This window comes from Carlito syrichta, unplaced genomic scaffold (genome assembly GCF_000164805.1).
Source record: "Carlito syrichta isolate Samal-C Ts95f unplaced genomic scaffold, Tarsius_syrichta-2.0.1 Scaffold302919, whole genome shotgun sequence".
Classification (NCBI taxonomy): Eukaryota; Metazoa; Chordata; class Mammalia; order Primates; family Tarsiidae; genus Carlito; species Carlito syrichta.
The window spans coordinates 172,796-199,989 of NW_007247015.1; the positions used below are offsets into that span (position 1 = coordinate 172,796).

The following is a 27,194-nucleotide window of genomic DNA, read 5'->3' on the forward strand; positions in this document are numbered from 1 at the left end:
CGTGGCCTGTGCACGGTGCGCAGCCGCGCCCTGGGCCTGGGGCTCGTGTCACCCGTGCAGCTGCGAGTGTTCCCGGTGCGCCGCGGCTCGCGCCGACCCGAGGGGGGCCCCGAGGGCAGCAGGGTCGGGGCCGAGGCCGAGCTCGAGGCCAACCCGTTCTACGACCGCTACCGCGACAAGATCCAGCAGCTGCGCAGGTGCGAGCCCTGGCTGGCTGGCGACGTGCGGGGGGCGGGGAGGAGGAAGGAGAGGAATGGGAGGAGGGGCAGCGCGCGGTCCCTGCTTATCTGCCTTACAGCTGCTCAGTGAGGTGGGCACGAGTACTGTCCCCACTCTATAGATGATGTATCAAGGCTCAGAGAAGTTAGGTCACTTGCCCAAGATCACACAGCTAATTGGTGTCAGAGCTGGGAGCTCTTTCTACGTTTGTCTTTGTGCTTTGGTTTTCAAGACGCTAAGGTGGACTCTTATGACAGCCGAGGCAGGCACCTCAGAGAGACCTGGCCTCATTGTAAAAGTGGGAGAATGCCTTCCAGAGAAGGGACTTGACTTGCTCAAGGTCACATATTGATCAACTGAGGCCTGGCCTAGAGCTGAGGCTCCCAGGCTCGTAGCTTAGGGCCCTGACTGGAAGGAAAAGAGATTGGGGATGGGTAGAGGGCATCAAAGACTGATAGTGTCACCGTTGGATCTTCAATTGAACCCTCGCAATAAGATGTGGAAACTGAGACTCAGAGAGAGTAAGAGCCGTGCCAGAGGTCACACAGCTGCTTGGGATTTGTCTGACTGTGAGTCCAGGGTTCTAACACTACCCCTCTGCTTCCAGAGGGAAGGATCTGGAGATTAAAGGGGGTTAAGCTGGATGTGAAGAGGCCATAGGAGGGTCTGAAGAGTTCAGGTAGGAAGAGCTGAAGGAGATCAAAGGTAAAAATTAAAGGGGAGAGAATTTGGCAGGGTAGGGCAGTCATCTTATGAAGGGAAACCAGAGATTAAGTACTGCAAATCCTTTGAGTTCTGTCTCACCTCTATTTCTGCTGCCTTAATTTACTCCTCCATCATCCTCACCTGGACTATTGCTGTCATCCTCTAACTGGTATGCCCCACTTCCATTCTTGGGCCCCTCTGCCCTAGTCCATCTCACTGCTACTATAGTGATCTTTCTCACTTTTTGAACAATGATGGAATAGATGAATATTTTTGCTCTCCTTCCAACAGCATTCAGATATTCTCAAGTATCTGTCAACTTAAAAGCCTTTCCTTGATCTACATTCCCCTCCAGCCTTCTCTTTGATCTCTCTTACTTATGAGCATCTCTAAAGAGATGTCTACTGTATTACAAATACTTTACCTGTACCCATTCATGAACAGATTTTTGCTCTCCTTCCTGACTAGATCATTTCCAGGACTTTTTTTTTTTTTTTTTGAGTTGGAATCTCATTCTGTCGCCCAGGCTGGAGTGCAGTGGCACACGGCCACCACAGCCTTGACCTACTGGGCTCAGGCGATCCTTCTGCCTCAGCTCCATCAACATTTATATATACTGTTATCTCCAGAGGAGTGAGATTTCCATGGTACCCCACCGACCTCTAAGATTCAAACTCCTTAGTATTACACACAAGGTCCTCACACTCTAGACCCTGCATATCTCTCTGTAGCATTATCTATTACCTAGACTTCCTTTGAGCACTATGGTCTAGCACAAAAAAAACTGGAAAGGAGAAATGTTCCAGGTAAAGGAAGCAGCAGAATAAACAAAAGTACAGAGGCATGAAACTACTTCAACCATTTGGGGGTGTTTGAGCAAATTTTCATTATACCTGTAGCGATCTTATGTACTTATTTACATGTCTGTCTCTCCCACTAGATAGTAAGAGGTAGGGACTTTGTCTTATTTATTTCTATATCCCTGGAGCCCAGCAAGAGCTCTGCTGCTCAGACCACCCCTCACCCTCTCTACTCATTCACCATGGCAGACCCAGGTGCAGCCGCTAGTAAGGGTGACCATGGTCTTGGCACAGGCTCTAATGATGCAGCCCCAAGCAGGCAAGTGCCATGCCCCACCGAGCAGAACCCCAGATATGGCTCTTCACTGAGGAGGAGCTGGCCCATTATGGAGAGAAGGAAGATCAGCCCATCTGCATGGCAGTGAAGGGAGTGGTATTTGATGTCATCTCCAGAAAGGAATTTTATAGAGAAGGAGAGAGGGGGTCCTCCCTATAAAGCCTTGACCAGGAAGGTCTACCAGAGGGATAGACAAGATGTCCCTGAATCCTATAGATCTCACCCATGGCACTATGGGTCTTATGGCCAAGGAACTGGAGTCCTTGGATGATGTCTTTACCAAAGTGTACAAAGCCAAATATCCCATCTTCAACTACACAGCCTGAAGAATTCTTAACAAAGATGGCACCGTAGCCTGGACTTTAAGCCTAAAGACCATCCCATCTTGACATAAAGAGTTCTGATGTTCCATCTGCAGGAGCAGGTTCTTTTGAGGATGGGTCAGGGAGATCCTAGATGCTAAACCTTCTGCAAAATAGGCTGCCTAAAGCCTCTGAATCACCAGGATCTGAGTAAAACAGATATATAACTGGGTAGGGGGCGATATGTCCAAGAACTGGTTATATTCAAGCAAACGCTTGACATCTAGAAAGAATACTATAGGATTCCTGCCTGAGGAGATGATCCAGCAAGATGACTTCAAAGTACTTTTCCCATCCTGAGGTTTCTAAGAACCTAGAGTATAAGTACCTGAGGGACCAAGCCCTTGTCACCTTAGTGAATAGCCTGCAGGATAAAATGTTACACAGCCCCCTTTAGGATTAATAGTTGAATAACTGGATTTCTTTTTCCACTTTCCTGATTTCCAGGCCTATACCCCAGTCCTTACTAATTGAAGGCAGATTCTTCAGCCTCTCTGAATGCCATTGTCCTTTCTCTGTAGAAGTAGAACATGGTGCTTTGTTATTTCAAAATCCAAAAAGGCCCAGGTGATTTTCCCTTTGCTTTACCTTTAATCAGGTCTGACCCAGCTGCTTTTGAGTCCCGCCTGGAAAAGCGCAGTGAATTTCGGAAGCAACCTGTGGGACGCTCCAGGCAAGGTGATTTTATCAAATGTGTGGAGCAGAAGGTAAGACCTTCCTCTATTTGTGTTGTTGGGTTATCACACTCCTTCAGCCTCCTTCCCTCAACCCTTATCTTTAAAGTGGATTCATTAATGAACAGAAACTAGTCTCTCTCAACTCAGTCTCCATCCATAAGTGTGTATCCTACTCTTTGTGAGCAAGATACTGTGGTCATGCTGGAAATACAGAGATATGAGAAGGGTATCTCCTGCTCCAAGTAAGTGCAGTCTAGTTGGTCAAGGCAAAGACACATGTGGCAGTGGGCTGTAGGGTTCAGGGAAAATTTCCTGTGGGAAGTGGAACCTGACCTAGGCTAGGAACGGTGTGTGAGTAGGACTTTGATATAGAGCAGAGGTCATCAAACTTGTTCTGTAAAGGACCAAATAGTACATTTTTAAGGCTTTGTGGGCCATATAGTCTCTGTTGCAACTACTCAGCTCTGCTGTTACAGTGCAAAAATAGGCATAGACAATAAATGAATGAGTGTGGTTGTAGTCCAATAAAACTTTATTTACAAAAACAGTTGGCAGACTGGATTTAGTCTGCTGACAACCAGCCATCTTTCCCACCTCCACTCCCATGTTGACGAATTTGCTTAAACAGATGAAGAGCTTTGAAAATAAAGAGGGCTTGAGAAGACAGTGAGGTACCTTACCCAATTAAAATGGAGTTAAAAATGTTAAGGCTAAAATAGGTTAGGCATTAAACTCCAAGCTGAGAGATGTGGGCCTAAGGAGTGGAGATAAGATAACTTAGCTACTAAGAGGATGAGCTCTGGAGCCAGATGCCAAGTACTGAATCCTATCTCTTCCACTTACTAGCTGGGTGACTCTGAGCAAATTATGTTACTTCTCCATGCCTCAGTTTACTTATCTATAAAACAGGAATAATAATAGTACCTACCTCATAGAGTTGTGCTGAAGATTAAATGAGATAATATGTAAGACTGTAGCCCAGTCTCTGGCATAAGTACTTAATACATATTAGCCATTATTATCCTTAAATAGGAATCAAAACTGGGGAAAAGCATGTTGAAAACTATGTCTAAGAAGATTATTCTAACACAGAATTTTTCAAACTTTTTGACCATAACCCACAGTAAGAAATGTATTTTACACTGCAATTTAGTATACATGTATGTATATGATTATAACTAAAACAAAATTTTTACAAAATAATGCCTACTTTTACAAGGTGCAGTTATGCCTTATTATTTTTGACTCTTTTTCATCTTTTAAAGAACTCTGGCCACAATCCACTAGATTGATTTCACACTATTATTTGAAACCTGGGGTGGTACACATAACAAATTGGAGTGGAGAGGCCAGAACCAGGGAGAATATGTAGCAATCCAGGTATGGGCTGCAGAGAGGCTGACCTAAGTAGTTACAGTGGAAAATTGGGATTCTACATTGTGTTTTAAGCTAAAATTAGAGGTGTTTATTTTACTTGGGAAAGACTTTTTTTTGCCTTGGTTATCCTCATTTTTAAGATAATCTACTCAGTCTTAATAACTAGTTGAGTAATAGTCAAGAGTAATAGTCAGTGGGCTAATTATCACAAGGTTGGGGAGCAAATTCAACCTCTATGACATAGTTTACAACTTGGTGTGAGCAAAGAACTCTCTACTACAAATATCTTAATAATTATCATTCCCTATAATAAGCATTTATAGTAGCAAGATTGCAAGTCAGTAGTTCTTGGAAACACTACTATATTATAAACTTTCAATATTATATGGAAAAGCTCTTTGCCCTTTTTTGTAAATAGACTTAGAAATTCAGCTTTATGATGATAAGGTAAGGTACAGAATAAGTAAAGATTTAATTTAAATTATGGTAACTCTTAGGTAAATACTCATTACTAGCATCCTTATCTAGCTAGATAGAGAAAGGCTGATGGCTAACCCATGCTCTCCATTCTCAAAGTCTTGTCTTTACTTTGAGTCATTGGTTCCCTACCACATGAGACTCAACCTGCCCTTTTTACAGTAACTTTTAAAGTTCTTTTTTTACCCTGAAATGAACAAAATACAGATATGTAAAAATATAACCTATTGGCCAGACTCAGTGGCTCAGCCTGTAATCCCAGCACTTTGGGAAGCCAAGACGAGAGGATTGCCTGAGTCTGCTGCCCGGGCAATTTGGTGAGACCTCATCTCTACAATAAATAAAAAAATAAGCTGGGCATGGTAGCGTGCGCCTGTAGTTCCAGCTACTTGGAAGGCTGAGGCAAAAGGGTCGCTGGAGCCCAGCAGGCCACTGCACTCCAGTCTGGGCTCCAACTAAAAAAAAAAAAAAAAAAAAAAAAACATATATATATATATATAAACCTATTGAATGCATGATTTCAGGGAGGGAAATCAATATAATGCCCTAGCCATACTGTAAATTAAAGTATTTTTTAATAAGATACATATTTTAGTCTGCAGATTTGGGGGCACAACTATTCTCTGATACCTAATGTAGTCATCAGATGCTTTCACTTATTGGTGAAATAACCATGAACATATAAGCAGCAAATGCTGACTGGTAAATAGGTGTTAGTTGGTAATTATAAAAATTCCAAAGCCATGAGCAGTGTTGTTATCAGTAACCTGAGATGCTGCAGTGCACAATCTTTCAAGTTATATAGTAGTTGCATTTCTTGAAAATTTAGTTTTTATTAAAGTAGTGTTGAAAGAAAACAATTATGTTCTAGGCCTAGGTAATTATAAATATTAAAATATAGGCCGAGCTCGGTGGATCAGCCTGTAATCCCAGCACTTTGGGAGGTAGAGGCGAGTGAATTGCCTGAGCCAGAGGATTCAAGACCATCCCAGGCAACTTGGTGAGACTTCATTTCTACAATAAATCAAAAATAGACTGCGCATAGTGGCACACACCTATAGTTCCAGCTACTTGGAAGACTGAGGCAGAAGGATCGCCGGAGCCCAGCAGGCCAACGCTGGGATGGCTGTGAGCATGCCACTGCACTCCAACCTGGACAACGGAGTGAGACTCCAACTCCAATAATAATAATAATAATAATAAAATATTATAGGTATTTTCTCTTATAGGAATATCTAGCTAGACATTGAAAAGTGCAGGATGAGGAAAAGTTCTTTTATGGTGTAGTACTCTTCTCATTTGGCATCCTTGCCACTCCCGTAAATGTAGATGTCACCATCCAATAAAGTATGTGTCAATAATAAAATTGTCCCCACAGATTTCCAAAACATCTGTAGGGAGAAGTAATGCTTCTGAGACTTTTGGCATACAGTTTCAACTGTTTTAATTATTGTAGAGATGAGGTCTTGCAGTTTGCAGAGTGGACTCTCAGTGCTAGTAGATGATAATTACTGACAAAGAAATCTCATCACCTCTGCATCCCAGAATCTTGGAGGAAAGTTGTTGTCTCACAAATAATCATTTTTAGAACAATATGTATAACTACTATAAAGATTGGAGCAGAGTGAATTCTCAGGAACAAAATTATTTAATGAAATTGAGCACCTCACCTAGCTTGGTGATCTTTTTCTTAGGAGTAAAGTGTAAATTAACATCTTGCTTCATCATGTATTTCAGACAGATGCCTTGGGGAAACAGCCTATGAGCAGAGGATTCACTAAGGACAAGGTAGGTTTTTAATTAAATACAGGAATTGAAGTCTGAGATCATATGGGACATCAATAATGAGTCTGCAAATTTGAACATATGTACTGTGGTTTAGTGATTTTGTGTAAGGTGATTTCATTTCTATGAACTTTTATATCCTTGACATGACCCCATCATAAGTGTGAAAGTTCTGGAGGAAATATGAAGGAAATGTAGTGAAACTTTTCCTTTCTATAGGGAGTAGTTTTAAAAATCAAACAAAAACATGTTTCACTAAATTTGCAAACAAGAAGTCATTCCCGGTAGAACAGCAGTAAATTAAAAATAACCAAGCTTTCTTCTCCTACCAGCTGCAAAGTGCTACAGGATTCATTGGTGAGGGTGAAGTATTTGGGAAATTCATGGTGACCTAATAGGTATTCTTTAGGACTAGAACCGTGAAAGCCTGTTTGAGCCAGAAGGGGTCACTTTCTCTGAGCATACAGATGTTGAGGGTTTTTAAAAATTCTCTAAGAGGCCTGCAGTAGGTTTTCTTATACTTGCTCTCACTTACTAGAAATCTGCTAGGCCGGGAACGGTGGCTCACACCTATAATCATAGCACTTTGGGAGGCCAAGATGAGAGGATTGCCTGAGCCCACAGGTTCGAGAGCAGCCTGGGCAACTTGGTGAGACCTCATCTCTACAATAAACCAAAAATTAGCTGGGCATGTTGGCTCAGGTGTGTAGTTCCAGCTACTTGGAAGGCTGAGACAGAAGGATTGCCTGTGCTCAGCAGGTCTAGGCTGTGGTGGCAGTGAGTGTGCCATTGCACTCGTCTGGGCAACAGAGTAAGACTCTGACTTTAAAAAAAAAGAAAGAAAGAAAGAAATCTGCTCTACTATCCTGACGTGCTTTCCATAGGCCTAGAGAGTTGAGATTATTCTTTTTTAATTGTAGGTGTTAATTGCTTTTTATTTTCTCTTTCAAGACTCTCAGTTCAATCTTTAACATTGAGATGGTAAAAGAGAAAACTGCAGAAGAAATAAAACAGGTAATGAATGAAAATGGGTTGACATACACTATGAAATGTATGGTCTGTGAACCAAATCTGAGAGTAGAAAGGAGCATATATTTTCTGACACCTCTTTCTAGCCATAATGAAAGGTAGTCATCAAAGGCAAAAGTGATGAATTACACAAAGAACAATGACATAAGGAAATTTGTCTTCCTTGGTCTCACTCTTGCATGTCTAACCAACTCGTATTTCCCCTTTCTTTTGCATTTCTGTTGCCCATATCCTATTTTAAATTATCAGTACCCTATAACTGGGTTACTGTACTGGTTTTCCAAAAAGGTTTTCCTGCTCCTAGTTTTTCCACTCCACTTCTTCAACTCAACCTCCCTAAGTTCTGCTTTCACTATGGAGAAACAGTTTTCCATCCTAGAGCTCTGCCACTTTACTAGCTCTATAACATGGACAGATTAACCAACTTCTCTAGGCCTTCATTTTCCTACTGTAAAGTGGAAATAGTAATAGTACTTTCCTTATAGAGTTATTTGGAGAATTAAATGAGTTAACATTTCTAAAGCACTTAGAATGATTTGCACAGAGTAAGTGCTATATTTGTATTTTTAAATAAATGAAAAAAAGTATTATGTTAGAAACCTAGTCACAAATGTCCAGTGACTTGCTGTATTCCTTTTTTGGCATTCTCTCCTGTCACAGAGCCTTCTACAGGAAGCTTCCTGGACACCTTCCTTCAAAGCACTCATGGTCTATCCTGTCTATTTGGTCATTTCACGTACCTTGGTTTGCATTGCTATTTACATTTTCATGTCTGTGATTCTGTTCTCTCTAACTAGACTATAATAAGCTATTCTAGCATTCTTTATAGTTCTATGAATTATATCTTATGTATATTGAGAGGACCAAAATAATAATAAAAGAAACATACTTTGTGTCTGGTACTATGCCTAGTGCTTCATAGACATTATTTCATTAAATTCTCTTACCACCCTGTGAAGTAGGTGCAGTTATTCCCAATTCCCAACTGAGGAAAATTTAACTTGAGGAGATTATGTAATTTAGTGGAGCTGGAACTCAAACTTATGTCTTTTAGATTCTGCGTCATATTTCCTTACAGGAAGTTGTGCCGGTTACCATGGGTTTCCTTTGTATGCTGTATCATTTATTTTAGCAAGCATTTATTGAATACCTATTAAATGTAAGGCTCTGTGCCAGACACAGATAAATGAGAGAATTCCATACCCTCAAGGAATTTTAGCTTAGTGGAGGCACAGACACAAAAACAAGTAAGATCAGCACAGGGTTCTAACTGCTGTTAATAAAGACTTATGCAGAGTCTGAGGGAGAACTCAGGCTGTGCCTTTGGGAAGAAGTACCAGTGGAACATGGACACAAGCATGTTGTTTAGGGGAGAGAGAAGCCTGGCCCAGAAGGCCTGGTCATATGACAAGTGTCATTTAAACCTATAGCTTTAGTTGAAATAATTTTTGAGTAACTCAAGTCAACTATATTAGGAAATGTCTCTCAGTTCCTTAAATTTTATTGTTGATTCATAAATGATCTGCTAACATCTTTAAAAATAATCAGAATATGCTGTGCTTAAAGTGAGAAGACAATGTTTGACATGCTTTTTTTTAAAAAAAGGCAAAGCACCTTTAGGCTGCATTGATAGAGTAGTTTGTCTAGGTTCTAGGAGGTAATAGTCTTTTTGTGCTCTGTGTTGGTTAGTGCTATAGTTTGAATGCTTGAAATGTCAAATCTCATGTTGAAATGTGATTCCCAATGTTGGAGGGGTACCTAGTAGGAATTGTTTAGGTCATGGGGGGCAGATCCTCATGAATGACTGATTCTCCCTCTGTTAGTTCACACAAGAGCTGGCTTTCTAAAAGAGCCTGTCACCTTCCTTCTCTCTCTTGCTTCCACTCTTACCATGTGATACCCCATCTCCCCTTGCCTTCCACCACGAGTAAAAGCTTCCTGAGGCCTCATCAGAAGCCGAGCAGATAGCGGAGCCATGAAGAACCATGAGCCAAATAAATGTCTTTTCTTTATAAATTTCCCAGCCTCAGGTATTCCTTTATAGCAATGCAAAACATATTAATACAGTTAGATAGATCACACTTTGATTATTATCTTCAGTTGGGGCCCCACATTTTAACAGGAATGTTGACAAAGCAGAGCAACTCTAAAGGAGGGTGACTCATTCTTTAACACAAGCTCACTCAGGTGTCAGCTTGGTTATGATGCCTTCACCTACTTCTGTGCCTTTGTTGTCACTCTCTGCTTTGAATGTGTCTCATTTCATTCTCCTCCCCTACCTGTTCATCCTCGCAGACTCCCTACCTACCATGCTAATTCCTGATCATTCTTCAGGTTACAGCTCATGTGTCCCTTCCTCAGGCATTCTTCTCTAACCTGGGTTAATTACCTCCTTTAGGAGCTCTGTGGCAGGAACCAAGGCAGGGACCAAATACATATTTCTTATTATGTCACAATCGTCTATTTTTCAACCAACATTTCTGAGTACTTTTGAGGTTGCAAGACATTGGTGACAACACAGGCAGACATCTGATGACAAGGGACTTGCAGATCAGTGAGGGAGATGGATCCATATGCAAAAGATCTTATTATGAAGAGCATATCCTAGGCATCTTTAGAGAGGTACAGAAGCAATTCACAAGAAAACTTCTAACGGAAATGATAAAGGAAGACTACGTAGAAGAAGATACATGTAGGCTCAGCTTCAGAGAACAGGAAGAATTTTGAGAGTCAGAGATGGGGAGAGAAAGGCTTCCTAATAAAAGCCGACAACATGAAAAGGCATAGAGGGCAATAAAAATAATGGTAGTAAAAAATATAAACACAAAGCATCCATATGCTATAATGCTAAGTGATAAAAATGATACAATATTGCATATGTACTACATCTGTATACATTAAAGAAAAATGTTTTTAAGACATACCGGAAAGAAATACATCAAAATAACAACAGTAATTTTTGTAATGGTGGTAGGACTGTGGGCATTTTTTCCTTTTCCCTATTTTTTAATTTTGCAATTTCATTAATTTTTATTCCTTAACTTTTGGTATTTGTATCATGAAGGTCAACTCCCTTGTTCTTTAGTGCTAAGCAGAAGCAGGACTTCTCATTGGTATATATCATAGTCACATCCAACATACACTATCTCTTCCACATATGGAAGACTTTCTGGAAGCAGAATTTCAAGAGCTGCCTATAATGTGCCATTAATTCCTAATAAAAGCTAACATTATTTGTAGCGTTTACTCTATGCCAAGCACAAATCTACATTATTTCAGCTAGTCTTGACAACAATCCTGTCAGGTTGATATTTGTATTTTATTGATGTTATTTAGGGAGTTTTCAGTAATCTACCTAAGGTAGCATAGCTAGTAAATGATGGGAACTGGGAGTCACATCCAAATCTGACTCCAAACCCTGAACTCCGAGTGACTGGTGTCCTGGCTCTCTGAAAAGACCCATCATTGGCTGGGGAGGTACGGGTGTGGGGAGGGAAGGAAGATATGAAAAAAAGACTGTCAATCATATACAAGGCAGATCTTGAGGGGAATGATTTCAGAAGTCATAGAATCAATTTCTCTGACAGGAATTTGTTACTAAGAGTTACAGTTTAATCACCTAGAAGAGTGGATTGTATTAAATCTTTTTGTAATCATGTAATAGTAATAAAAGCATTACATTGGATTTTTTCTCCTTGTTATCAAATAGCATATTACTCTGAGCAATGAAAGTTGTCACCATTTCTTGACGCAGTTTGAAAAGATTACTAACATGTCACAGATACCCTCTCTTTTTTTGTACAGATTTGGCAGCAGTATTTTGCAGCAAAAGATACAGTCTACGCAGTTATTCCTGTAAGTAGTTTGGAGGGGAAAATGAAAGTGTTACAGCATGAAGGTCAGTGCTCTAACCTTAGCAGGCAGTTGCCTTTACTTTTTGTGTTTATTGCCTCTTGAGAACTTGCATTTTACAGCTCTGAGGGTTTTTATTATGCCCTGAGCACCAGAGATTGGAAGCTCCATATGGTATATTTATGGCTCTTGTTTTCCTTCTTTGTGGTTTAGAAATGTCTCTGAGTCAAGTCTGTGACAAGGGAGCATGGTATAAGTTCATGTTACTGAGTAATTTTCAGATGTCTTTTATTTCTTTTTGGTGTTTTTCAACCAAGCTATTGTAATTTATGACAGAGACTCTAGCATAGCTTTTTTCCCCTTCTTGTCTAAAAGTGTTCTATACCTGAGCTGACTTGGCACCTCCTTCTAGTCTTTCTCTGGCAATTCTCCTTAGCAAGTGGCATCTTCTTGCGTTTTTTCCTTCTTAAAAGTACTGTCTTAAAGATAGTCACCAGCTACTGCTTAACCATTAAGGTCTATGACAGAGAAGGGATGCTACAAGTTCCTCTGGTTTACTATCTTTTTGCAGACTTCTACCATGATAAAGCATTTAAAGTACTGGATAATCAGCTAGTTTTTTAATTGTTCTTCCCTGAAGAAGGAGGGGCTTAGATTAAGTTTATATCAAGCACATGAATATGTACTGAAATTACTTGAGTAAGTGTAAGATTAAAGAGGAAAACAGATGGAAGGATAAAACCAGATCTTTTGGTTGTTGTAGGGTACCACTATCTTTTTTTTTTTTTTTGAGTTGGAGTCTCACTGTCGCCCAGACTGGAGTGCAGTGGCCGCTCCTGGCCACCGCAGCCTTGACCTGCTGGGCTCTGGCGATCCTTCTGCCTCAGCCTTCCAAGTAGCTGGAACCACAGTCGCATGCTACCATACCTGGCTAATTTTTTTGATTTATTGTAGAGATGAGGTCTCGCCTGCCCAGGTAGGTCTCGAATCCACGGGCTCAGGCAGTCTACTCACCTCAGCCTCCCAAAGGCACAAGATTACACGCTGAGCCACCCTGCCCGGCACCACTATCTTTTTTTTAACCACTTATACACATACACTCTTACCCTTCATGAGTTCAGCAGCCAGAAGAGTCTACAGTTTTCATGTTTTAGATCTCTGATAATGATGCATTTGACAGGCCTTCTCAGCTCTCCCTCAAACTGACTTAATGACCTGATGTCTCTGACACTTCTCAGAATTCCCTGGAGAGTTTGGTGCATTGATACACTTGCTCTTCACACATTCTGACAATAAGCAGCAAAACATATATCTGGTTTTTCCTGTCTTTCTGCCATAAGAGTGATTTGTAAATGATGAAACTTAAAAGATTGTTTTAGTTGTATTATAGTTCTAGAATTCAGTTTTGGTGAATTTAAGCGATTGTGGCCTTTTGTGTTTTTCTGTTTGTGAGTTAATTTTATTATTTCCCAACTTTCAGGAAGAGAAGTTTGATTTGATGTGGAACCGAGCTCAGTCCTGTCCAACAGTAAGTTTCTGATGACTATATATGGATTACTTATTAGTGCTGCCAAACGAGGATGTTTTCCAACCAATCTCATCATATTCCATACTCTCTCACATGTTATGGTGCTCTATTTATTTAACAAAGATGCTCACATGTTGATTTGTTCTGATAAGTGAGATTTGCAGCCATATGAAATCATGTGGGTCTTGCTGTAAGTCTGGCTTTTTAGCTCTCTGCCATATCTCAGTCTTTTCTTATGTGACTCTTAACCCATCCATATAAGTATATTTTGGATGGCACCTGAGACCTTAATCCTTTCAACCTCTTTTTTTTGGCTTTTGTTACTTTTATTTATTTATTTATGTATTTATTTATTCTGGGTTGGAGTCTCATTCTGTCCCCCAGACTGGAGTGCAGTGGCCGCTCCCGGCCACCCCAGCCTTGACCTGCTGGGCTCCAGCGATCCTTCCGCCTCAGCCTTCCAAGTAGCTGGGACTACAGGCACGCGCTACCATGCCTGGCTAATTTTTTATTTATTGTAGAGATGAGGTCTTGCCAAGTTGCCCAGGCAGGTCTCAAACCCGTGGGCTCAGGCAATCCACTCACCTCAGCCTCCCAAAGGCGTGGGGCTTTTGTTACTTTTAATTGACACATAATTGTACATTGTTCATGGATACAATGCAATATTTCAGTACATATATACAATATGTAAGGATCTGTCACCTCAAACATTTATCATTTCTCTAGGTTGGGAACATTCAAAATCCACTCTTCTAACTATTTGAAAATGTAGGTTAAATTGGTGTTAATTATAGTTATCCTATAGTGCTATAGAACACTAGAACTTACTCCTTCTATCTAGCTGTACTTCTTTATCTATTAACTAACCTTTATCTATTCCTACCTCCCCATTCTCCTTTTAGTAATCACAGTTCTATTTTCTACTTCTATGAGATCAACTTTTTTAGCTTCCACATATGAGTGAGAACATGTAATATTTTTCTTTCTTTGCCTGGCTTATTTCACTTAACACAGTGTTCTCCAAGCTCATGCATGTTATCATGAATGACAGAATTTTGTTCTTTTTTATGGCTAAGTAGTATTCCATTGTATAGATAAATTACATTATCTTTATCCACTCATCCATTGATTCCATAGCTTGGCTATTGTGAATAATACTGCAATAAACATGGGAGTGCAGCTTTCTCTTCAACATGCTGATTTTTTTCTTTTAGATATGTAACCAGTAGGGCGATTGCTGGATCATGTGATAGTTCTCGTTTTATGAGAAGTATGAGGAAACTTCATATTTTCTTACATATTGACTGTACCAATTTACATTCCACAAATAGCGTATAAGAGTTCTCCTTTTTGCCGCATCTTTTTTTTTTTTTTTTGTCTTTTTGATATTAGCTGTTCTAACTGGGGTGAGATCCTATTTTACTGGCAATTTTCTTTGTAGTTTTGGGTATTCTATCTTGGTAATATGTGCTTTAAAGCAATTATGGAGTTGTTGCTGGAGTAATGAGCCACCAGAAGGCCTAAGGTAAAGGGAGTGGGTGGGGTGGACTAGCTAATTTGGTGTCAGTAATGATTTCTAGGGTTTCAGAATTTTTTTTCAAACATTACTAAAAATAAAGAATACGTAAGTAAATGGAAATATATGACATGTTCATGAATTGGATGACTCAATGTTGTTGAAATGTCAGTTCTCCCCAAATCAATCTTTAGACTAAATATAATACCAGTCATAATCTCAATAGCCTTTTAAGAAATTGGCAGGCTGATTTTAAATTTTTATTTGGATATCCAAAGGACCTGAGATAGCTAAAAACAATTTTGAAAAAGAATAACAAAGTTAGAAGACTTACACTCCTGATTTCAAGATTCATTATAAAGATATGATAATGACAACAATTTGGTATTTGCATAAAGATAGACATATAAATCAATGTCTATATGTCTATAAGATATAGATCTTTTCTATGAAACAGAAAAGAGCCCAGAAATAGACATATATTTGGTCAGTTGTTTTCAACAAAGATGCCAAGAAATTAAATAGGGAAAAGAATAATCTTTTCAACAAATGCTGCTTATAAAACAATTGAATATCATGTGCAAAAAAAGTCAGTGTCTACTTTTACCTCTCACTGTATTAAAAAAATAACCCAAAATAGATTATAGAGGTAAATGCAACTTCTGGAAGAAAATAAAAGAGGACGTCTTAGTGATCTTGGGTCTGGCAAAGATTTCTTAAGTAAATTTCAAAAAGCACAAATGATAAAAGAAAAAAATTAGATTTCATCAAAATTATAATGTTCTATTTGTACACCTAAATAGCTGCTGTGTTCATAGCAGCATTAGTCATAATAGCCCAAAAGTAGAAGCAACCCAAGTTATATTTTAAAAAACTCTATAACTTAATAATAAGAGGGCAGACAAAAATGGACAAAAGATTTGGATAGCTCACTGAAGAAGTGCAGATGAGCACCTAAGAAGATACTTAACATCGTTGGTCATAATGGAAATGCAAATACAACCACTGCAAGATGCCATTAGAATGGCTAAAATTTAAAAAGCTGATTATACCAAGTGTTGGTGAGGATGTAGGGTTACTGGCACTCTCCTATACTGCTGGTGATAATATAAAATGGTACAATCACTTTAGAAAACAGTTTAGCAGTTTCTTTAAAAGTTAAGCATATACTTGTCATACTAACCAGCCAGTCCACTTCCAGATATTTTTCCAAGAGAACTGAAACACATTTTCATACAATGACTTGTGCACAAACGTTAAAACAGTTTTATTTGCAATAATCGAATACTGGAAACAATTCAAATGTCTATTGCAGGTGCATAAAAATTGGGGAAAGAGGGAGATTGTGTGTATACATGTACATACACATACACAATGGAGTCATATTTAGCAATAAAAAGGAATGAGCTATTAATACATACAACAACTTGGTCCTTTGTGAAAGGGCTGAGCCAGCTCGGTGGCTCAGCCTGTAATTCCGCGCCTTTGGGAGGCTGAGGTGAGTGGATTGCCTGAGCCTGCAGGTTTGAGACCCTCCTGGGCAATTTGGCGAGACCTCATCTCTACAATTAATCAAAATGAGCCGGGCGTGGTAGCGCATGCCTGTAGTTCCAGCTACTTGGAAGGCTGAGGCAGAAGGATCGCCGGAGCCCAGCAGGTTGAGGCTGCGGTGACCAGGAGTGGCCACTGCACTCCAGTCTGGGAGACAGAGTGAGACTCCAACTCAAATAAATAAATAAATAATAAAATAAAAAGAAAGGGTTGTATGTGCAAAGCAACCCCCAAATGCTGAAGGAGCTGAGAAGCTAAAGAAGGAGGCATATAAATCTAGTTTGTCAATATAGGATGACTTATCGGGGGAACTTACAAAAGAATGATCTTGGGCAGCCATAGGATAGGTGGATCTCCATGCTGAATCCCCCAGACCCAGAGCTTATACCTTGGGGAAAGTATATGTGCTCTGAAGGAATGTATAGATGACAACAAGCATCACAACCTATGATTTCTGCAACAGCATCAACAGTTGTTTTGGAGGAAACTTACAGTGAATAGGTGTTCCTACCTAAAGAGTAATTTATCAGCTAAACATTTTAGAGGCATTTCCAAACACAGGGTTAGTCAGAAGTTACATGGCAGATTAGCATTTAAAACAGTCACTCTTGTCCCCACGTATGGATATATCACAAAACAATTATCCTGAGTGAAAGAAACCAAACCAAAAACACATATTCTGTGGTTCCGTTTATATAAAATTCTACAAAATGCTGATTGACCTATAGTGACAGCAAATCAAATCAGTGGTTGTTTAGGGACAGTTGAGAACAGTGAAGTATGAAGGGGCCCAAGAAAACTTTTGGAGATGATAAATATGTTCATTATATTGATCGTGGTTATAGTTTCACAGTACATATGTGTCAAACTCATTAAATTGTACACTTTAGGCTGGGTGCAGTGGCTCACACCTATAATCCCAGCACTTTGGGAGGCCAAGGTGAGAGGATTGCCTGAGCCCACGGGTTCGAGACCAGCTTGGGCCAATTTTATACGACCTCATTTCTACAATAAATCAAGAAAAATTAGCCAGGCATGATGGCGCATGCTTGTGGTTTCAGCTATTTGGAAGGCTGAGGCGGAAGGATCTGAGCCCAGCAGGTCGAGACTGCAGTGACCGTAAGTATGCCACTGCCCTCCAGCCAGAGCGACAGAGTGAAACTCCAACTCAAAAAAAAAAAAATTGTACACTTTAATATCTGCAATTTCTTGTATTTCAAATATACCTCACTAAAACTAAAATATATATATTTGTTTTCCCTAGTAAGGGATCAGCTATCAGGTAGACAGTTTGTCCCATCCTGTAATAATACAATTACATGACTTGTGTGTATTGGGCTAATTATACTTTGCTTGTTCTGGCACCATTCTCTTCTCTACTATTCATTCCCAGTTCTAACATCTTGAGCATAAAACTTATTGTGTCTTGCTGTTTGTTTAGTCTAGAGCCATGCTCCAATATCAACTTCAGCTAATAGAATAAGAATTATAGCAATTGAAATAAAAGTTAACTCAGCAGCATTAGAAAGTTTAGAAATTGAAGAAGACCCAAGTGGTCATCAAAAGAAGGACGAATAAATTATGATAAATTTCTACAGTAGAATTCCATACAACAGTGAAAAATTCTTGATTTAGAATTATATTTATTAACATGGATAAATCCCAGAAGCATAATGTGAAGAAAACAAACAAGTTACAAAAGGATACATATACTTTGATAAAATTTATTTAAGTTTTTAAGCATGCACATATACATTAAAAGTATAAAAATATGAAAGAGAATGACAGACATAAAATGCAGACTAGATGTTAACTCTGAGATGGGATTGGAATAGGGTACGGAGGGAGCCTCAATTGTATCTCTAATACTTTCTTAGGTGGATTAAGAAGTGCGTGCATATTTGTTATCATTTATTAATTTCATAATTGAAAATGTTTGATAAACCAAATATTGAAAAACTGGAGTGAATTATATGAGTGGTTGGACATATAGCTAATGACCTCATTTATTCATCTCTCTCCTTATGTATCTGTTTCTCACAGTTTCTGTGTGCTCTACCAAGAAGGGAAGGTTATGAGTTCTTTGTAGGACAATGGACAGGTACTGAACTCCACTTCACTGCACTTATAAATATTCAGGTAGGTGGCTTGTGTCCTTCCTCTAGAAGAAAGAGGTCTACCCCTTTGTAGGATAGGGCCCTTGCTGAGAGGGCACAGAATATCTGCTGACTCCTAGCATTTTTTGCTGTGGCACTGATGCCTTGTACTTTGTTACGCTGGTTTTCAGGCCCTGCTCAGTACCTCAAAATTGGGAAGACTCCAAAACACCTTTCCTGACTACTTCTAGTTCTATTTTGTCTCTTCCCCTGACCTCCATTGCACTTACTACATGTGCCTCCCTTACCAAGCATAGCTAAGTTGTGATTGTTATATTTTTAACCCAAGCTATAAGCCCTTGAGGGCAGCTCCATGCCTTGTGTTTTTTTTTTAACCAAGTCAGTACTTTTCAACATGCTGCGTAAATGGTTTCCATGTAATAAATGTTATTTTATTTCCTTTCTTCCTTATTTCCTTTTCTTTTTCTTTTTTTTTTCAAATATTAGATTAAAAAGTTAGATTCAGGCCGGGTACAGTGGCTCATGCCTATAATCCCAGCACTTCGGAAGGCCAAGGCGATAGGATTGCCTGAGCCTGTGGGTTCAAGACCAACCTGAGCAATTTGGCAAGACCTCATCTCTACAATAAAAACATTAGCTGAGTGTGGTGACGTGCATCTGTAGTTCCAGCCACTTTGAAGGCTAAAGTAGATGGATCGCCTGAGCCCAGTAGGTCAAGGTTGCAGTGGCTGTGAGTATGCCACTGCACTCCAGCCTGGGCAACAGAGTGAGATTCCAACTCAAAAAAAAAAGTTAGATTCAAGGCATTTGAGTTTTTAAAAATAAAACCCAATATTTTAAACCAGGTCATAGCTAGGATTGTCCTTCTATATTTGGAGGCCAAATGTGACGAAAACAAGCATATATTATATTGGCTTTGAAATTAGAATAAAAAGGGGGCAAAATAGAATGAAGGAGAAGTTTTCCACTTTGTTATTTTGTAATACTTTCAACAATCATTTATTGAGTACATTAAGAACCAACATTTGATATACATATTCTGTGTCAGATGTTTTATATATACTATGTCATTTGATCCTCACAAATATGCTGTGAGATAGTTGTTATTATTTCTAATTACAGAGAAGATAGTGGGCTTGGAGAAGTTAGTTCACACTGCTAATAAATGATAGAGTCAGGTCTGAGTCCAGGTTATCTGATTCCAAAGTCTATGAACTTGATCATTGTGCCATTGTGTGGGGAGCTATGCTAGGAACTGAAGATCTATGAGACAAAGTCTTTGTCCTCATCGAGCTTATACCCAAGTATAGAAGATACAGAAACAACTGCAATCAAAATGACTAGTATGATACTAGAATTATGATAAAAAAATAATCAGTATAATATTAGAAGTATGTTCAAGAGAACTGAGAGACTAAACTGTTAACAGTACTCTAGTAGTACTTGAGATTTGATCACTAAAAAAAAGACAGCCACAATGACTTACTCCTGTAATCCTAGCACTTTGGGAGACTAAGATGGAAGGGTTGCTTGAGGCCAGAAGTTCAGGACCAGCCTGGGCAACACCGCAAGATCTCATCTATACAAAAAAAAAAAAATTATTCAGGCATGGTGACACGCACCTGTAATCCTAGCTACTGAGAAGGCTGAGGCAGGAGGGTTGCTTGAGCCTAGAAGTTCAAGGCTGTAGTGAGCCATGATCATGCTGCACTCTAGTCTGAATGACAGAGCAAGATCCTGTCCCTAAAAAAAAAAAAGAACCCTTGCTGAAATTTTAAAGATGAAGCCCAGAAATCTTTTGAATGTAGATGTTTCCTGAGGTCTAGTAACCACCTCCCTGACCATTCTTTATAAAATTATGATGTTTCCATTCTTCTTTTCCCCTTAACCCCATATCCAGATTATAGTATAAAGCTGTACATTATAAACCTGGCTCATGTGCAAACTCTCCAGTTTTTTCTACAGCTTAAAAGAGCTCAGTCTTCAGAACCAGCCAAGGGGAGTAGATTTCAGCAGTGAAATGCACTAGTCCATAAAAGTGGCAGTTACATAGGCACATTGCTTTCTTTAGAACTTGATTTGGTAGGTACTTGTGCCATTTTGTTTTAAAATGTATGGCCACAATGAAGGATTCACTGCCTACTGTAAACATTTTCAGGAAAAAAGCCAAACCTTTTCCAATTGAAGACACAAATAACAGTGTGCACACTGTCAGTTTCACTGTGCCTTTGCAGACCTGACCTTACCCCCACATACCAGTGCTCCAATTCAATAGCCACTCAAGGAACTGTTAAGAGCCAGACTTTCCTCTAGACTCTCTATTGTTCTGAAATTGCAGTTTGTTGTGATGTTGCCTTATTGATCCTTGACAATTGTTCCTCTTTGCAGACCCGAGGGGATGCTGCAGCCAGCCAGTTGATTTTATATCACTATCCTGAACTTAAGGAAGAAAAGGGGATAGTGCTGATGACTGCAGAAATGGATTCCACATTTCTGGTAAGAATTAACTTTTACCTCTTTGGATTTACCTGGTGGCCCTGAAGGTATTACTGTTCTGACAATGCTCCTGAGAGGTAAAATTCCAGAGAACTATGTGTACCTTGTTTCTTATTTGAAAGTTGACAATAATTTTGTCTTACTCAAGCTCTTCCAAGTTGAAGTTACTAAAGATTTTCATTTATTTACAATTCTGAAATCCACAGGCTCTGAAAACAAAGTTTTTTCATACTCATTTGGTCACAAAACCTTACCTGAACTTGAACTCATTTGGTAGCTAAATCTTTACTTAAACTGATATGACGCTATTTAAAGTTCTTATTAATCCCACTGGTGTGGAATGTTATGCATTTTACTAAGGAAATATTAAGAGAATTGACTACAGAGAATTGCATAATGTACAGGTAAACAGTATCTAGACCTATTACCTTTCTCAAATCCAAAAATTCTGAATCCAAGATACATGATATATCAGGCCCCAAGGGTTTCAGGTAAGAGATTATAGACAAGTAAATGCCTTCTTAGTTGTAGAGAAGAGTTCAAAGCCTAGGATAGTTCTCAGTCTTTTTCATCTTCCTCCACACTGTTCATTTATACAACATTCATTATACATAGTGATTTCTTTTCTCATTTTCCCATTCCCAGATGAGAATCGCTGGGATAGAGCATCGCCATATGCCCATAGTTAGTGATGTCCAGTGTGGTCTCTGCTCAACCAAGTGGCAGGAACAGCTTTATGATTGCTGTACAACCTGTTTGTCTGGTCCTTGCTCATTTATCTGGCAGAGGTTACATTCAGGATGTTCTCAAAATACAGACATTTCAGAACCTCTTCCCCCCAGAGTCATTATTACAACACCCACTTATTTTTTCTCTCTCTCTTACCAGCTACACGGGGAAAGAAGAAGTGATAACACTCAGCTAGGATCTCACAGTAGCAGTAGGCCACAATTCTAGGACACAATTGGGATCGATTTTCCTATCTATTATTCTTTAAACTAGCCAATCCCATTTCTCTCATTCTTCCTTCCACTTAAACCCTTTCATTCATCACATTCAACTGGAAGCTACCCAAAATCCTATCCAAAAATATGGAGTTGCCTTTAACTAACTAGGCAAGATTGCATGAGAAACAGGTGGAGGAAACTCAGGAGCTCACTTTTGGACCTGTTAAATCTGAGATGTTTATTAGATTTCCAAGTAGTAGGCAATTGGATATATGAGCCTGGAGGTCAAGGGAGAGGTCCAATCCAGAGATATAAATATGAGAGTTGTCAGCATCCACATTGTATTTAAAACCATGGGACTGAATGAAGTCACCAAGGAAGTAAGTAAAGATAGAGAAGAGGTCTAAGAACTGAACCTTAGAGAGATGAAAAAGCATCAGCAAAGATTAAGAAGGAACATTCATAAGGTAGGAGGAAAATTAAGAAGGTGGCATGTCCTAGAAGCTAAGATAAAATGTTTTAAGGAACAGGGATTGATCAACTGGCCAAGTCTCACTTGCTTATGAGGCAAATGAAATAAGGACTGAGAACTTACTAGATTTCACAAACATGAACGTCCTTGGGGACCTTATAAGAGCAATTTCAAAGGAGTGGCGGGATGAAAGTATGATTGAAGTAGATTTAAGAGAGAATTAGAAGAGAAATTAAGAAGATTAAGCATTAAAAACTCTTTCAAGGGACATATCTGTAAAGGGATGGAGAAAATGGGTCATTAGCTAGAGAGGGAGAAGTGGAGACAAGGGTATCTTTTGTTTTAAATATGGGAGAAATAGCATCAAGTTTGTATGCTGGTAGGAAAAATCCAGTAGAGCGTGAAATATTGATAATACAAGAGAAAAAGAGGAGAAGTGATATTTTTGAGTGGGCAAGTCTGGGAGTGAAGGGTTGATCTTTGCCAGGAGAATAATAACAGGAAAGAAGCCAGAATGTAAGGACACAGATTATATTCAAATGGGTGGAGATAGTCATAGCTTGTATAAGTTCTCTCCAGATTGTTTAGTGAAAAGAAAGAACAGTCATCGGCTGAAAACAAGGATGGAAAAATATTGGATCTCTGAGTCAAAAAAAAGGAAGTAGAAGTTGTTGTCAAGAACAGGGGTCAGCAAACTATAGTCTGTGGGCCAAACTCAATCCACTGCCCGTTTTTTTTAAGGCATTCTTTATAAGAACGTTTTCTATGTCTTTAAATGGTTGGGGGATGGAACCTAAAGAAAAATATTATTTTGTGACATGTGAAAACTGTATAAAATTCAAATTTCAGTGTCTATAAGCAGTTTTTTTTTTTAAAGATGTGGGATACAATTCAGGATTAGGTATACAAGTAGTCATTAAAGATGTAAAGTTTGGTCTATAAGCAGTTTTATAGGAACACAGCCAGGATCATTTATCTGTATATTATCGATGGCTGCTTTTGCTCTACAACAGAGCATTGAGTAGGTATAAGGCCCGCGGACCCTAAAATATGCATTGTCTGCCCCTTTACAGAAAGTGTGTGCCATCCCATGGTCTAGAAAATGGAAGAGAGGATGGTGTGCAGGCACAGACACAGAGAGAGTGAGCTGAGAGTTGGACTTAACTAGGGTTATGGTTTAGCCAAGTGATATAATAAAGTAATTGAGTGGCAGGAAGTTAAAGGCAAATGCAAAGGAATCATTATTGACCATGGAATGGAACTGGGTAACAGAAAAGTGAGAATAGAGAGATTAGAGGCAGTAAGAATTATGAATCCTACTAGGGTTGAAGGATCATTGGAGTTCGGAGTAAGCTAGAAAGATAGGAAATAACAGACAAATTGGTGGGAATATAGTCACAATAATGATAAGGTTTGATTGGATCAAAGGAGCAAATTAAAGTATAGATATTATACTATATTTTCTGGACTTCAGCAAAGCACAGTTAGATACCATATGAAAAGTGGATCCTAGAGGTTAGAGGAGGCCCATTCTGCTTTTTGACATTTTTGCCACCTCACTCTGGTGGTCTCAAACTGCTGCACGGTTCTCATCATCATTAAAATGTACTTCCTGGCCTTACAACATTTGACAGCATAACAGACAACATGTATTTGCCTTGTATAAGTCAGCTTGAGTGTGAGGATCCATTGCAGTACAGAACTAGGACTAGACACGTTAGGATTTATTGTAGAGGTACATGATTTAAAGAAGAGAAACCTAGAGATGTCATATGAATACATGAACTCTTGCATACTCATACTCATGCACAAATTGTGCACTTCAGGCATAGTATTGCTTTTTTTTTTTGAAGATGGGGGTACAGTTCAGGGTTAGGTATGCAAATGGCCATTGTACAGGTAAAGTTTGGGTCTCACTTTGGTCCCCATGTCACCTGGTTTGAGATCAGGTACCCTTACTGATGGAGTGTGCCCCCCCACTCCCTCCCACTACTGAGTATTTCTAACTATGGTAAAGCGATAACCTCAAATACATAGAAATACATGGAAACTAGAACTGAACTAACTTTACTACTGAGAAGCTAATAGAATATTCAAAAACCTAGCCTTATTTGGCTCCACATATGTGTCAATAGATGATTTCATTGAAATGTATTAAGTACTAGGATAGAGATATGCAGGGCATTCCGCAGGGTGGGCAGGTGGTATCCCTGGAGATGACACTGGGCCTAAACCTTCAAAGACCAGCAGGAATTTAGCCAGATAAAGAAGAAGGGACAGTGGGGGAAATGTTTCAGATAGAGGGAATAGCATAAATAAGTGCTAAGAGGTATAAAATGACTTGGAGTATTACAAGCAATATAGTTTCACTGGGATATACACACACACAGAGAGAGAGAGAAAAAGAATGCAAGAGAGTGAGCAAGTAAGAGCGAGAGAATAAAGTTTGGGGGGTTATTTAGAGGTATGACATAACTCTAAGGGCATGGAAGAGTCATTAAAGGGTTTGAACAGGAAATAACCCATAAAGAGTTGGATTTTAAGAACATTAGCCTTAATTATTTGCTTCCTAAGCATTCTGTAGCTCTAGTCTGATCAATGTGATCATTTAGAAGACTGTTGCAATAGTCTGGACAAGAGGTGTTGAAGACCTGAGCTAGAGCAGTAATTGTAAAGATGGAGGAGAGAGAATGTCTCCAGAAAATAAAATGGGCAGGACTTGGTACATTGATTGTAGATATGAAAATTGAAAGGGAAAAAGGAATTAAGTTTGTTAAAATACCTCTACCAAGCAACACAGAGAGTTAATTGTTTATCTTCCTGGTTCTTACACAGGATGGAGCCTATTGCTTCATATTAAGAGTCCAGAGAACAAAAGGCAGTAGGTTAATGATGGTGGGGGGCTTTCCATAACCCTCCAGGAGACAGACAGATGGTACATCTCATCCTGTCTTATCTCCCTACTAGTAGTCTTTACACTTTTTTTAAAAGTAGTGGGAGGATCCCTTTATCCAGACAAAATCTTATTATGTAAAACCCCAGGATGTGACAGCTAAAAAGGTAAAGGAGCCTAAGGCACCTCCACAGAGCTGCTAGGACTCTGCAGAATAGTTTGAACAGCACTCTTCTAGAGTGGACACAGCTGAACTTACCCCTACCTTTGCCACCCCAGGCTTCAAATAAAGGCTGAGATTAGAGACCCTGCAGCTCAGGAGCTGAGAGAGTAAATGGTGGTATCCACCTCAGATTATGACAATGCATTTGCTTTAGAAATGGTGTGCTCTTACTGGGCGTGGTGGCTCATGCCTATAATCCCAGCACTTTGGGAGGCCTAGGTGAGAGGATTGCCTGAGCCCATGGGTTCGAGACCAGCCTGGGCAACTTGGTGAGACCTCATCTCTACAATAAATCAAACATTAGCCGGGTGTGGTGGTGTGTACCTGTTATTCCAGCTACTTGGAAGGCTGAGGTGGAAGGATTGCCTGAGCCCAACAGGTTGAGGCTGTGGTGGCTGGGAGCACGCCACTGTCCTCCAGCCTGGGTGATAGAGTAAGACTCCAAGTAAAAAAAAAAAAAGAAAGAAATGGTTTGCTCTTGAGGCACGTGTGAGTTTAAGAAAGGTAAAATGAGGCTGGGTATGGTGGCTCATGCCTGTACTCCCAGCACTTTGGGAGGTCAATGCAGGTAGATTGCTTGAGCCCAGGAATTTGAGGCTGCAGTGAGCCATGATTGTGCCACTGGACTCCAGAATGAGACCCTGACTCAAAAAAAAAAAAAAAAAAGATAAACTAGATGGAGTAGAGTTATCAACCTTAGTCAATCTTAATTATCTTGCCCACCAGAAACAGTAGCATAGTAAAGTAGAGGGGATCCCAGCCTAAGAGTCTAGAATTCTGGTCCTGGCTCTGCCATTGGCTAGCAATATGACCTTGGGCTCGTCCCTGAACCTCATCTGCCTTGGTATCCTAGCCTATTAAATGAGAACTGGGTTATCTCTGAGGTCCCTTCCAGCTCTAAAATCTATTAATTCGAAGTAGCCAGCTTTTTGGGGAAAAGGCTTTTGATTGAAGATGCAGTCTCAGAGATTAGTGCCTGCTTGTGAAAAATGACCTGAAAGTTCCACAAAGGGAATAGAGGTGAAGCGCAGACTGTGGTATTTATAAACCCGTCTTCATCATTCTCTAGCTAGACATAGCACACTTTTTGCAGTCATTTTCTAGTGGGGATTTTCCATTATCTTTTGCTGCTTCATTTTGGTCATATGAATACAGTAATAATGGATATATATCTGACCAACTAGAACTGCAGAGTATATAGCAGCAGTAAGAGTTGTTTGAGATGATTCTTTTGTAAGCTTTTGAGGGTATAGCCTGCATTCTAACCCCCCACTTCCGTCACATAGAGTGGTCTACTCACCATTTCCCTGCTACTGAACTTTAGAGAAGATTGCCCCTTTTCTACCCTTAGGCTTGGCTGGTGTATTAGTTATAAATATAAATCGTTGCATAATAAATTACTCCAAAACTTAGTGGCCTAAAACAACAAACATTTATTACCTCACAGTTTCTGTGGGTCAGGAATTCAGGAGCAGAGGAGCTCAGCAGTTCTGGCGCAGAGTCTCTGAGGTTGCTGTCAAGACGTTGCCTGGGGCTGTGGGCATCTGAAGGTTGATTGGGTATGAGGATCACTACCAACTCCACTCACATGGCTATTGGCAGAGGCCTCATGTCCTCAGTGTGTTGGCTTTTCTATAGGGCTACTTGAATATCCTAATGACATAGCAAATGATTTTCCCTGGAGTAGGACAGATAGCAAGACAGAAGCTACAATCTTTTTTTTTTTTTTTTTTGAGTTGGTGTCTCACTCTGTCCCCCAGACTGGAGTGCAGTGGCCGCTCCCGGTCACTGCAGCCTCGACCTGCTGGGCTTCAGCGATCCTTCTGCCTCA

General features: G+C 39.7%; 1 protein-coding gene across 2 annotated transcripts in view; it reads left to right on the forward strand.

Annotated features, from left to right (window-relative positions):
- Positions 1-6: 6 nt before the first annotated feature.
- Positions 7-27,194, forward strand: part of ATPAF1 (ATP synthase mitochondrial F1 complex assembly factor 1) — a 31,996-nt gene continuing 4,808 nt past the window's right edge. Inside the window, exons 1-8 of one of the 2 annotated variants that reach the window (XM_021711926.1) lie at positions 7-197; positions 3,022-3,130; positions 6,692-6,742; positions 7,691-7,753; positions 11,573-11,623; positions 13,101-13,148; positions 18,259-18,354; positions 20,721-20,828. In XM_021711926.1, coding sequence (XP_021567601.1) covers positions 6,716-6,742; positions 7,691-7,753; positions 11,573-11,623; positions 13,101-13,148; positions 18,259-18,354; positions 20,721-20,828 — 393 coding nt within the window. In that variant the 5' untranslated portion in view covers positions 7-197; positions 3,022-3,130; positions 6,692-6,715. Of the gene's footprint in view, positions 198-3,019; positions 3,131-6,691; positions 6,743-7,690; positions 7,754-11,572; positions 11,624-13,100; positions 13,149-18,258; positions 18,355-20,720; positions 20,829-27,194 lie in introns of those variants that run through there. The other variant, XM_021711925.1, reaches the window with a different exon arrangement.